The sequence below is a fragment of the Acytostelium subglobosum genome (assembly GCF_000787575.1).
Source record: "Acytostelium subglobosum LB1 DNA, scaffold: scaffold17, whole genome shotgun sequence".
Taxonomy (NCBI): Eukaryota; Evosea; class Eumycetozoa; order Acytosteliales; family Acytosteliaceae; genus Acytostelium; species Acytostelium subglobosum.
In genome coordinates, this window is record NW_012236516.1 from 685,256 (window position 1) to 698,337 (window position 13,082).

Below are 13,082 nucleotides of genomic sequence, written 5' to 3' on the forward strand. Positions count from 1 at the left end.
ACGACAGAACAATGTATAATGAATGAATGAATGAAATGAATGAGGTGGACGGATGGATTGAAGGGGTGATATGTGGTATTAGGTCGGTCGGTCCCTGTTTGTCTCTCTGTCTGTCTATCGGTCGGGATAGTTTGATTGATTGATGGATGAGGTGGCATTATGTGTTGTGTGATTTAAGTGATGATTTAACAAAGAATCGAAGATGATGAAGTTGTTGTGGAGCTTGAACTTGTAGAATGTATACCTGTTGTTGTCCTTTCGTTGTTGTTATTGGTTGAAGTTATCGTACTACTACTACTTCATCCAAAAAGTGCCTATCGCCAATAGATTAGACTTTAAAATGATTGAGTGAGTGATATAAATAATAAATATATAATATATTATACAATATTGTTACAGTTACAGTTACAGTATGTATATAAGTGAATGTTTGAATGAATGAATTAATTGATGAATGTTGCTGTTGTTGTAACAATGCAAATGAGCGCAGTTATTCAGCAAAGACTAAGAGGGAGCATTGCTTACCCCTTTGATCAGATTTTGGGCTAGCCCATTTTTGAAACGGCTACACCAAACATTGTGTTGGGTGTTGGGCGAACATCTCAACTTTGGTAAATAAATGATCATAATGTTGTTTGACAGTTGACAAGTTGTTTTCAAATAACATCATATAACAACAAGATATTACTTGTCCTTGTACCCCCATAATTGATCGTTTAAGTCTAAAGTAAGACGGGATATTATCCAATGGTATCCAATGGTAAGGGCCATTATAACTCAAGGTAGTTCCCAGAAAATGATTGTATTGACAACTTTGTAATGGGCTGGTTGAGCCCAACAATAGGCCATCTCACCAATTATTATATATCTAGATTTAAAGATATAATTGGTGATGATGAATATTGTTGATTCGATTATGAATGACAAACTAATTCAATTGAAGATGGAGAAGTTCGCCAAACTTGAACCATGAATGAGCGAAATACACGAATTGTTAATCAAATCAAATCAATTTATAACATTTTGATAGATAGATAGATAGAAAGAGAGATAGATAATAACAACAAACAACAGGTTTAATGCACCTAGGTCTCTCTCATATTCTAGCTAGCTAACCAAAACAACATGTTGTTCTGTCCATCATGTGCTAATATGTTGCTCGTAGAGAATGGTGACATGGGCGTAAGGTTCTACTGTCCAACCTGTCCCTACATCTTCAACATCAACAACAAGGTCGTATCAAAGGTGCCTCTCAGAAGGAAGCAGATCGAGACCGATGTCTTTGGTGGTGATGAGGCTTGGCTCACATCTGCACAGACCGATAGTAAGTGATTGTTAAGATCGCTCATTCATTTCATTCATGTTCAGTCACTAACTAAATCGCGACACATTCAATAGTATATTGCCCATCATGTAAAGAGAGAAAGAGATGTTATCTAATGGATATTCAGGTGCAACCTATTGACGAACCAAAGACAACATACTACAAGTGTATACACTGTTCAGCGAGGTGGAAACAGCAGTAGCATGCGCGAGCTAGATACTCATGGAGCGACATCAATCATTCAATCAATCAATCACACGCGAGTGTATACACGACGAACTAAGCAAGCCAAGCGAGTATAATATGGATATGAACTCTCACGCATGATGCGTGTGCACGAGCACAAGAACAAAGCAAGAGTCAAGAGTCAAGATCGGTCAAGACGAGTTCGCAAATCCTCCCTTTATATTACAAGCTAGCTAGGACTGCTAGACTGTCTGCTTGGCAGCATTAAACATGTTGACTGTTTCGAGTCCCAACTTCCAGAACTGCTCGGTGAAGGCAAGCGTGTCGTGGCTTGAAGGCATGTCACACCTCATCTCCAACTCAATCTTCTCGGCGTAGAGATCACCAGTGTTGCGATACTCTTTGATCGTGTGCACAGAGAGCGTCAGGTTGTACTTGGACATTGGATGGCGTGCTGGCGGATGGTACACCACCACGTTGAAGTGATGGCGTATGAGGAAGATGTTGGACAGGAACTCCTTGCTGATTTCAATGGGAGCCAGTCGGCCATCGGCATTGTTCTCACGTCGCTTGGCAATGTCCTTGGACTCATACTCATTGAGTGAGTTGCTCTCCTTCTGTAGCTCGCGCTTTGATTGAATGCAGAAGCGCACATCTAGATGTTGCGCGTCTGGTCTTGGGGCCAGGTTCGTGGTGAGGTCGCAGACGAACCAGTTGACGCCCTGGTTCTTGATGACGTGTGGCGGCTGCAGATCTGAGCGAACGGCCACCTTGAACTCGGGCACGTTGGTATCGTTGCCCTTGCAGCAGAGTATGAACTCCTCTTCCTTTGCTTTGGCCAGGCGCTTGTGGTTGATGTCTCGGCGCCAACCTCGCGCCTCAAACATCTTGTGGATCTGGTCGGCATTGTATTGCGCCATGTGTGTGTAGAACGAGCTCTTGGGGAGCTTGGTCTTGTTCTTCTTGCGACCTTCGTCCAGCTCATCATTGTTGGATCGCTCAATCTTGCGCATAGACGTCGTGACCTTCTTGCGCCTGACCCTCATCTCCTCTTCGTCCTCGCAGGCGTCCAAGTCAAAGTTGCGCTCTTCCAGGTTCAGGTTGCGCTTGCGCGACTTGGCGATGGCCTTTTGAAGCTCATCAATGGTCATCTCGGCGCTCTCATACGGGCAGTTGAACAGGTATATATGTCCGAGGCGCACAAAGCACATCTTCTTGCCGTACCTCTTCTCGTCGTCGTATCGTCGGCACATCTCCATCTGCTGCCAGATCACCTTTTGGTACTCCAGCTTGGCGTTTTGCAACTGCGGGTCCATGTCGTCAGTGCCAGCATGATGGACAAAGAGGTCATCATCGTCCTCATTGCTCTTGAGCACGCCCTGCATCTTGGGGTTCTTGAGTGAGTGCTGGATGTTGGTCGCCTTCATGCGCTCCTTGCACACCTTGACCAGGCTCAGCGTGTCGTTGATGCTCTTGCTGCTCTTGTACAGCAACACCGTGCCGCCACCCACCACGTGCTTCTTGACGTTGTGCAGTGGTATGTTGGTCATGTCCGATGAGATCGAGTGGAATTGGTCCATCGCCTGCTGTATGTTGGCCGGCTCGCCACTGATCTTCACCTGGAGACATCCACGACGCGCCGGGTAAATGGTGATCTTTACCAAACACTCTGTTGCTATCTTGGTCTCGATGTATGCTTCGTTGCCGCGGATGTGTCGCGAGACCATCTTGTCCAGATTGATGATCTTCTTCTTCTCGTAGAGACATCGCTTGAGGAACACCTCGATGCGCCCAGAGGAAGCCAGGGTGTGATGGGCGATCGTAAAGATCTCCTGTAGGAAGACGGTGTAGGTGCAGTGCTCGTCCTCCATGGATGGGTTGATGTCCAGTGATGGCACGCGCTCGCTGTCCAGTGGGCACATAAGTCGGATGTGATCACCTTTGTCTTTCTGGCGCAGTACACGTGCAAAACGCTTAGAGTAATGTTTGAAGAACTTGATGAGGTAGTAGCCGAGGTCAGGGCTGGGAGAACGATCAAGTAGCTCACTCCACCACTCCACACTCTTGTTGTCATTGGGTTCATCCAGGTTGATCTTGGACAGGTCGATCTTTTTCTTCTCGCGGAAGAACTCAATCACCATCCAGATGAGTGACCAGGTCTTGAGGTTGCGCGACTTTGTCTGATTCATCTGTTTGATCAGGAGGCCAGTCTCGCGGCCCCATCGAATCACAACGTACAGCACCTGGAAGATCATCGGGTTGCTATCGAATATGTTGCACATCATCGCCGTCTTGCGAATTCCATTGCTGTCCACAGAGATGTCGCAGTCCAACTTATTCAATTGGAATCGAACGATTGGAACGGCAGTGTTCTTGACATACTCCACATTCTCGGCGGATGTGTGGATACGCATGTTGTTGGCCACTTCCCCTACCTTTGCCTTGTCCTCAGTGTTCTGACAATACTCGATACTCTCGGCAAATGATCTGCTGCTCTTGAGCATCACCTCGATCTGTTTGAGTGCTGGGTCATGGTCTTCGGGCACATCCTCCGAGCCCTGACCTGTCTGGGTACCTGCAATGTTGCGTAGGTAGAGATCCAGGTCAGACTGCGATGGATCAAAGAGCATGAGCGATGACGAGCCAAACAGTAGCACATTGGAGTTGGAGAATTGGACGCCTCCCTCCCGGCGGAAAAGTAGCATCATGTCGTTGATCATTTGGATGCGCTCAGAATAGCCGCGCATCAGCGGCAGCTGATTCTCCTCTACAAACTCAATGATGCTCTGTGACAGGTAGTCAGGCTTCTCGTGGCCCTTCTTGAGCTGTCGCTTGGCCTGGAAACACTTGACGATCCAGTAGAATGATAGTGCGTGGTCTGTTTCCACATCGCTGTGCGACACATGGTACCAAGCTGCCACCTTGCGTTCAATCGCATCGTTTGAGCCGCGTAGCTTCTCCTCGAGCTCTCGTCCAGGGAACTCGCGCAGGAACTCATCCTTAAACAATTGATGAATGCGTTGGTAGTTCATTCTGATCTCATCGACCAGTAGCTGATGGTAGCGGAAAGAGTTGATTGTCTCCTTGATGAACTCGACCAGGATGTCCTCCTCCTTCTCAATGTCATATTGATTGAGCAGTGACTTGACTTGGTTCTTGTAGCGCTGGTAGTTGACCTTGGCGTCGTCCATGTATTGGGTATATCCTTCGACCAATCGCGACTCATCCACATAGGTGTCGGGGATGAACTGGGGCACAGCCTTGAGCACTGATGCACCCTGGAACAGCGTGCCCAACACCTTCTTGGACTCCCAGTAGGTCTTGCGCGGCATCTGACTCTCCATGAAGTGTGGGTACTGAGTGAAGTTGTCCAGGAGGTCGGGTCCAGTTACCTCTTCGGGCACCTTGCCATGGATGCCCGTCTTGACGGCGTCCACCTCGATAAAGTGCTGCTTGGCCAGATTGATGCACAGGGGGTCCTTTGGCGAGAGCTTGTCACAAAGAGCCATGTGACTGAGAGCGATCTTGCCCAGTGCACCCTTTGTGATGTTGGCCAGATATTGTTCGACCAACTCCTTGCGCGTTCCTTGATACTTCTCCTCGGGCGCCGGAGGTAGGTTCTCGCCAAGATAGGCCTCAAACTCAGTCACATAGTTGACCATCTCTGTGTCGAAGCAGACAAAGTAACGATCACCGTCCAGGTCACTGCCTGAGCACTGCTTGAAGTTGGGCACATCGCCATGTTGGGAGAATGCGATCACGTCCAGGTAGACGTGTTGGAGCTCGGGCACGTCCACAGCCTCGAGCACTCGGACATCTCCAGGGTGTAGACAGGGGTTCTTGCACACGAGGATCTTGCCCTCGATCACCTTCTTTGTTCCATCTGGATTTGAGATCTGCACAAACACCTGATTGGCCTTGAGTTGGCTCGACTCATCAGAGATGCCCATCAATGTACGCGCACTCTCAATAGGGATGAAGCACTTGTCCTGTATCTTGTCCAACTTCTTCATGTAGCAACATTGTAGCGCGCTGCCAATCAGCGGGTCGTTCACGGCCAGGTCGACCTCGTCCAGCGCGTTGTCTAGCCATGACAATCCGGACAGGATCTCCTTGCTCACCTTTTGATCGTGGAACATGTTGGCCAACTTGGTCAGTGCGCGCTGTTGCAGCTCGATGAAGTAGCCGTCGGGCACTCCAAGACCACTCAGCAGCACGATGACCTGGCGATTGAGGTAGCAGGTCTTGGGGCCACTCACACTAATCACCTCGATGATGCGATCGTGTATTTGGTCCGGGTTGGACGGGAACTTCCGCATACTCTTGCGCATGTACACGCCCTCTTTGATGGTGGGGTGCACTGACAACACACCCTTGTTGCCACCTATTCTGATCTGGAAGGCTGTGGTCGACTCTGGGTAGTTGCCCTCCTCGCACACACGTCTGGCAGTGTACTGTCCAATGTATCCAACACCCTCAGTGAAGTTATGTTCGATGCCATCGGGGGCTTTATGCAGAATGTCCGCCACGCCCTCGTGGTAGTCCTTAGGGTCGACGGGGATGGTGGGAGTGGTGGCGGGGAAGACCAAAGATATACATCGCAGAGCCTTGCGTGCGCTTTCAAACGTAGAGTCCTCTCCAATGAGCGATTGGCGTATGTCTCTGAGTGTGGCATCGACGTCGGCACCATCCTCCACGCAGTAGAACCAAGACATATAGCTGCGAGCTTGTGAGCTGCTGTTGCCAAGGTAGTAGAACACGCCAAAGCCTGTTACGCGGATTCCATGAGTCAGTACATCACGGTAATACTCTACGAGCAGATCTTGATAGTCGACCATGCGGAACTGGAGGTCTTCTTCAGTGAATTGGACAGTCATGAAGCGATCGCTGTCATAGAGGCGGACACATCTGTTGCCAAGTTGAATGCGTGGCGGGTTAAAGACCACGCGGGATGGTGTCACGTAGGCACTCTTGATCATCACATGGTTCATTGGTATGTCTATGGGGCTGAGCTTGGGGAGGAGGGACAGGTCCATTCTCACCAAGCTATCGTATGACTCGAATTCCTGGAGTTCGAGTGCATGGTCCACCAGATAGTTCACTGCGTACATGTTGCCATCTGCAAACTCCTTGGCCATTCGATCAAATATCGCCTGTGGCACTACCGTCTTTCCGAAGCCAGTGTACTTGTTGCTGATGGTGTGTGCGGGGCCAAGGCGTTAGTCATTGTCCATTGACATTGATAGATTGATAGAGGTGTAGGGACATACCTTCGCAGTACAGCAAAGAGGTAGCAGAGGTGCGCATTGTGAGTGATGGCGACTGGTTCTTGCGATGAGCTGGCCAGTAAGTGTTTGCTGGCTGGCTGATGGTAGATTGAGATGTCATTGATCGATGCCATGAAGTATGGTATGTTGAGGGCTGTGACCAGGGGATCGACCTGGAACTGATTGAGTTGGAAGCGATAGACGAAGCTATTCTCGAGGAATGGATGGTGGCGTCGGTCCTGTCGCTCGGCCACATTCTCTCGTCCGTTCTTGTCATAACCAGACACGATGACAATTGGCGGTCGTTTGACGATAAGGTAGAGTGACTGGTACTGCTTGTCGATGGGATCGCAATCATACAGACAGAAGCTGTCAAAGTTCTCCTTCTTAAACTGGAACTTGCAGTCGGCCCAGTTCACCTCGAGCATTCGCTCGTCTGGCTCGTACGACAGGTCGGCCTGGCCAATCTCTTTGGTAACCACAAACGTGGTCGGGTTGGTGAAGTTGCCGCAGGAGAAGTAGAGGTCAAAGGCCTCCGATGGGGGCTTGCGTCCCTTTACAATCGGAGCATCATCAATGGATTGATTGGAGTGATTCATTGATTGATCGTTGTTGTTGTTGGGGTCTACAAGTTGATCCTGAGCCTCGGTCTCGACTCCAGCCTCAGGGAGATTGGCCTCGACCTCGATGGTTGGGATGTTGAGGTAGGCTGGAGGGTTGATCTTGGCCCACCAACCTTTGGTCGCATATAGACTCTCGATCAGATAGTTGATTGAGTCGTGGTTACTCTCGAGGCCAATGACGTACTCCTTGTGCCTCTTGAGGTATCGCCTCGACTCTTGTGTACTGATGATCAATTGATTGAATACGATGTTCTTGTCCAACTTGTCTCGCAGCACACGATCAAAGTCTATATCACTGTTGTACACATTCACTACGATGTTCTTTCGCTCGCCATGAGGCTGGTGCTTGTTGGTCTCAAAGTGCGTCCTCCACACCTCGTCGGCCTCCTCTTGTTGGTGACTCATGTATTCTACCATGCGCACTTTGATGATGTGATTGAGGATGCGCTCCATGTTGAGTATGTCGTCCAGATACTCATCTTCATCTTGGTTCATCAGACAGAGGAAGGAGCCATCTGCCTTGCTCCTGGCGCGACCACGTCGCTGAATGAGTGAGCGGATGTTGAAGTCATTCTCAAAGCACATGACAAAGTTGCAGCCTTGCACATCGATGCCTTCTTCAATCACGCTGGTCGCCACGATGAGCTTGGTCTGGCCGGATGCGAACTTGTCCATCACCTTGGTCTGCTTCTCCGAATCCATGCCATCTTCGCGACTGTGGCCGACGACCTTCTTGATGTTTAGACGTGCATTGACCGCCTCCTTCTTGAGGATGCGTAGCAGGGCCTTTGATGTAGCCCTGGTCTTTACAAATATGATGCCGCGGAACTTCTGTAGTGCTTGATCACTCTGTGTGCATTGATCAAGCTGCTCGACCAACTTGAGATACTTGGATGACTTCTCAATCTCGGCCGCTCCCTCCGCCTCCAGTCGCGCCAACAATAGTCCAATAAACTGGCGGTAATTTGCATTGGTGTTGTGTTTGCTTTTAAGGTCATCGCGAAGATACTTGACAAACGCAAGATATCCCTCCACATGCACATTGTTGAATTGTTCAAAGATTCGTATGATATCGCCCACACCTGTGTCCAGTTTGATCTTATCCTCGTTGTTATCCACAAAGAACATGAAGCGTCGCAACTCGGTCTCAAAGCTCGTGGCGTTGAAGCCACGATAGGCCAGTCGCTCGCTGATATACTTGGCTCTCTGTTGCATCGCGCGAAGCTGGTCGTTCAAAACCTCGATAAACGCTTCCTGACATCGCTTCTCTGCGTCCGTCTGTCTATAGATGAGCTTGTCCGAGTCCAGTTCCGGGTCATCGCGGAGCGATGGTGGACGGTATGCCTTGGCCTTCAACACGAATTCCAACTTGTCAATGTTTCTTCCGATCTCAGCCTCACTCTTGCCAATCGACGGCGAGGCGGTCAGGCCTAGGATCTTGGGCCGCAAGTTGTGTGGGATCATCTCATAATAGTCGGTCATGACGCGAGCGTATGCATGACGCCCAGTGGCATTGTGTGCCTCATCAAAGATGATCAAGTGGAAGGCAGCCAGTGAAACGGACTTGATGATGTTGAAGAACGCTCCCTGAGTCATGACCACGACATCGGGACACTTGTCACGACTCTCAAAGTCCGCGCGCGTATACGCCTGCTCCGACTCTGAGCTGACCTCCATCACTTTGAGGGTGGCGTTGTGCTTCTTGATAGCCAACGTCTGTTGTTTGACCAATGGCAGTGTTGTGACCAGGAATAGTACCATGCGCTTCATCTGATTGTCGTGCTCCGGTTGATTGATCGCGATCATCTGTTGCATCAGCATGACAGACACCAACGTCTTGCCCATGCCTGTTGGCAGCACCAAGATGATGTCGCGTGCCATTGCCTCTGTCAGCGCTTCGAGCTGGTATTTCCTAGGTGTGACATTGCGTGTCGCCAACGCGTCCATGTTGACCTTTTTGGAGAACTGTGTGTCGCGGTACTGGCCAGGCCGTAGCTCAGTGGGCACAAATACGCGGCCCGAGAACTCGGGGGACTCTCCATTGAGGTGGCGGATGTTGGTCTTGTAGAGCTCGGAGATCTGTTGCCATTTGAATGTTTTGGCAAAGTTATCATTGATGGCGGCGGCAGTGACCGCCACATACTTCCTGTCCAGCGTGTATATACTGCCACCGTTGGGCAGCTTGCCGCTCACTTCATTACCAACGTCATTGCCACATGATGTGCAATATATCTTGCGAGGGCTGCGTCCATTATTGTCCGGGTTGGGRACCGAAGACCCATGTCGGGTGTTCATCTTGCATTTCGAATGCCAAGTGTAGTCCACCAACGTTCTCCTCAAAGTAAAACAAGTGTCGATGAGGTATCAATGCTGTATGACATCCCTTATGCTTGCAGTAACAGTACTCATCCTGCATCTTGAGTTTGATTGATTGAATGAGGCGCACGAGTCAATATCTGGACCATCAATGAGTGAGAGTGTATGTGTGAACCTACCATCTTACTAGCTTGCACTTAATCGTTTGATTGAATGAATGAATATGTATGATTGAATGATTGAGTGAATGAATGAATGAATGAAAGAATGAATGATTGATGAATGAGTTGGACAAGAGAGTGAATGAATGAATGATAATGTCCTTGTGAGAGATAGGCTAGTTGAGTGTCTTATACATCAGGGTACCTGCAATAATGTTCCAAATATCTTGGACTCTAGAGTTTGTATTAACAACAGCTGATCATTCAATGACTGATAGTATGAAGTGATTGTGGATTGGATTGACCCCTTGATGTGATGACCCCCATGAAGAGTTTGATGGAAAACTGAGCGAAAGATCAGTTTGGGGGCTGATGGAAGTGGCAAAGGGATGGTCAATCAGTCAATCATCACTAAGTATGCATGGTGCATGTGGTTTATTAAGGATTGATCAATCTATCAATCAATCAAATCACTACTTGGCGACAGTCATTGGCTCAGTTAATCCACCGGCACCATTGTCATACAGGAACTCGTCTTGGTACTCCTTGAGATACTTGACCGATCGCTTCACGTCTACAAACAAATCATACACTCTCTTGATGTCGGTGACACTGACCTCTGTCGCCTTGCGCTTGGCAGCGACCAGTGAAGCCGATGTGATCAGATGGATTGAGTAACGCAGACTGGTCTCCAGACCGATCTTTGTGAGCAGCTGTAGGGCGTCGTCGCTAATGTCCACGTCCTCCTCCTCGCATCTGATCTTTAGAATCTTGTGAATGTCCTTCTCAGAGTAGGGCGACGTGGTGATGATCAGCAGACGGTCCAGCAAGTCGACGGGGATGCCGTGTGGCGCCTTGTAGTTGGTGCCTCTGATGTTGGTGATGCCACGGTTGGTTGCCATGATGAGGACGGGCGCCATGTCGTCTTCCAGCGCGCGGTTAAGGAAAGAGAAACACTCAATGTCCAGCATGTGCACCTCGTCGATGAACAGGACACCGGGCACGATCTCGGCCTTGCCCTCCTCCTTCCAGTCGGCCACCTTTTGATTGATCTGCTCGCGCACCTCTGCCTTGATCTCTCCAATGTCTCCGGCAAACAGGGCAAAGAAGCCCTGCGCTCTGCTGTTGATTACGTCGATCTCGTGAAGGCTGACTGTGTGTGTCTGCTTCTTGCGCTTCTGAATCTCGCCCTCTGGACACTCGATAAAGTTGACCTTGGAGCCGCTGATCTCGTGGTCTCTCAAACGCGAGATTGAGCGGCCGAGACGCGTGACCTTGCCACTCGCCTTGTCTATACGGATGATGTCACCGGCGGACACCTTCTCTTTGACGAGTCCGTCGATCATCTTGGCGCCCAGATCGTAGAGCGCGTCCATCGAGGTGGTCTTGAGAGTCAGCTTGCCGACTTTGTTGGCACCAGTTGTCGAGCGCTCAATGACAATGTCGACGACCTCACCCTCGATGATCTCTGTCTCCTCCTTGATGCGCACGCCGATCGATCGGCGGAACGCCTGTGTCAGTGCCTCTGTCTTGCTCATCTCCAACGAGAATATCTCTGATGCTGCAATTGCTGTGAACGGTGTCTCTGAGCCGAGTGACTGTGCCATACCCATGGCGATGGCGGTCTTGCCCGTGCCGGGCTCACCACCAATCAGTATAGCTCTGCCTGCGATCTTGCCCTCCTTGATCATCTGAACGATGAGACCTGCTGCTTTACGTGCATTTATCTGTCCGACCATGCCCTGTGACACCTCACGAGGTTCAAGTGAGTCATCAATTCCCAGTCCTCTAATATGAGAGTGAGCACCTATTCTCTCGATCCTCGTTATATCCTTGATCTCCCCAATCTTCTGACCTAAGTTAGACTACAACGATTGATTGGTTGAATGTATTTGTTTGATTAGTACAAGTTCATCATCATCATCTTCTTGCATAGTTCATACCATTGCTGTATATGTATATGTATTTGTATAACTTGTAACTGACAAACCTGCGTTATATATTATTTGAATTATGTTGTGTGATTGCAACACGACGAATGAATAATTAAGTTCACATCGTTGCCACTTTGAATATAATATAGTAATTGTAATACACAAGTATATATGTATACTTTACTACTTTATTGATGTACAATGAATGATTGATTGTATATAAACAATCTCAAAGTGAAAAAGCAACCAAACCCCGATATAACACGAACATTATTTTGTTTTTCCTCATCGGCTTCTGTGGCTCAGTCGGCAGAGCGTTCGGCTGTTAACCGAACGGTCGTTGGTTCGATCCCAACCAGGAGCGACCTTTTTATTTTCAAAAAAAATAATTTTTTTTAAGAAGTTGAAGAGATAAGAATTCTACTACTAGGGCCCATCACGGCCGATGAGGTCTTCTCCGCCATCTCCACCACGGATACCTCAAAGTCTCCTGGCCCAGATGGACTCACTGGTCAGTTCTACGTGACACACGCCGAGGTCCTTGCCCCCTTCCTTGCCGCCACGTTCAACAACATGCTGCTCGACCCTGAGACCATCACCAGTGACTTCAAGTGTGGAATCATCCACACCATCTTCAAGAAAGGCGACAGACTGGACATTGCCAACAGACGTCCAATCACCTTACTCAACGTGGATTACAAGCTCCTCAGCAAGGTCATCAATGCCAGACTCACCAAGCTCCTCGACAGTCTGATCAACCCATTACAGAATGGCTTCGTCCCCGAGAGGCTGATCCACGACAACACCATCCTACTGCAGAAAGTCATCGACACGGCTGCCCAAGACATGGCCACTGGCTATGTCACGCTGTTTGATTTCCAGAAGGCGTTCGACTCCATATCACATGACAGCATCGAGCGCACCCTCCGCCACGTCGGCATCCCACCATTGATGGTCGGGCTCGTTATGGCCCTGCTGCGGGGATCCGTGGCCAGAGTCAGCGTCAACGGCATCCTCACTGATGCCCTGCCCCTGGACAGAGGCACCAAGCAAGGTGACCCTCTCTCCCCGACGCTCTTTGTCCTGGTCATCGAGGCACTGGCAGCAGCAATCAACGCCGACCCATCCATCGTGGGCCTGCCGGTGTCACCGCCCCTCGACACATTAGTCGACGGCAAGAAAGGCTCGACCGTCCGCAAGGTCAAGCTTCTCCAGTTTGCCGACGACACTGCAGCGCTCACCAGGTCACTCGAGGAACTCTTGTGTTCGTG

General features: G+C 49.5%; 4 protein-coding genes across 4 annotated transcripts; 2 read left to right on the top strand and 2 right to left on the bottom strand.

Annotated features, from left to right (window-relative positions):
* Positions 1-1,107: 1,107 nt before the first annotated feature.
* On the top strand, positions 1,108-1,511 carry SAMD00019534_082940 (hypothetical protein; the record flags this gene model as incomplete). Its single annotated transcript, XM_012896754.1, has 2 exons — positions 1,108-1,324; positions 1,399-1,511. Coding segments are annotated over 2 exons (330 nt in total), but the record flags the coding sequence as incomplete, so codon positions are not given.
* Positions 1,512-1,752: 241 nt separating this feature from the next.
* Positions 1,753-9,816, bottom strand: SAMD00019534_082950 (hypothetical protein; the record flags this gene model as incomplete). The annotated part of the gene is made up of 3 exons (XM_012896755.1): positions 1,753-6,703; positions 6,781-9,632; positions 9,730-9,816. 3 exons carry the CDS (start codon positions 9,814-9,816, stop codon positions 1,753-1,755), a joined length of 7,890 nt encoding a protein of 2,629 aa, XP_012752209.1.
* Positions 9,817-10,356: 540 nt separating this feature from the next.
* Positions 10,357-11,730, bottom strand: SAMD00019534_082960 (hypothetical protein; the record flags this gene model as incomplete). Its single annotated transcript, XM_012896756.1, has 1 exon — positions 10,357-11,730. A coding segment is annotated over one exon (1,374 nt), but the record flags the coding sequence as incomplete, so codon positions are not given.
* A 480-nt stretch (positions 11,731-12,210) lies between these two features.
* SAMD00019534_082970 (hypothetical protein) lies at positions 12,211-13,082 on the top strand (the record flags this gene model as incomplete). Its single annotated transcript, XM_012896757.1, has 1 exon — positions 12,211-13,082. A coding segment is annotated over one exon (872 nt), but the record flags the coding sequence as incomplete, so codon positions are not given.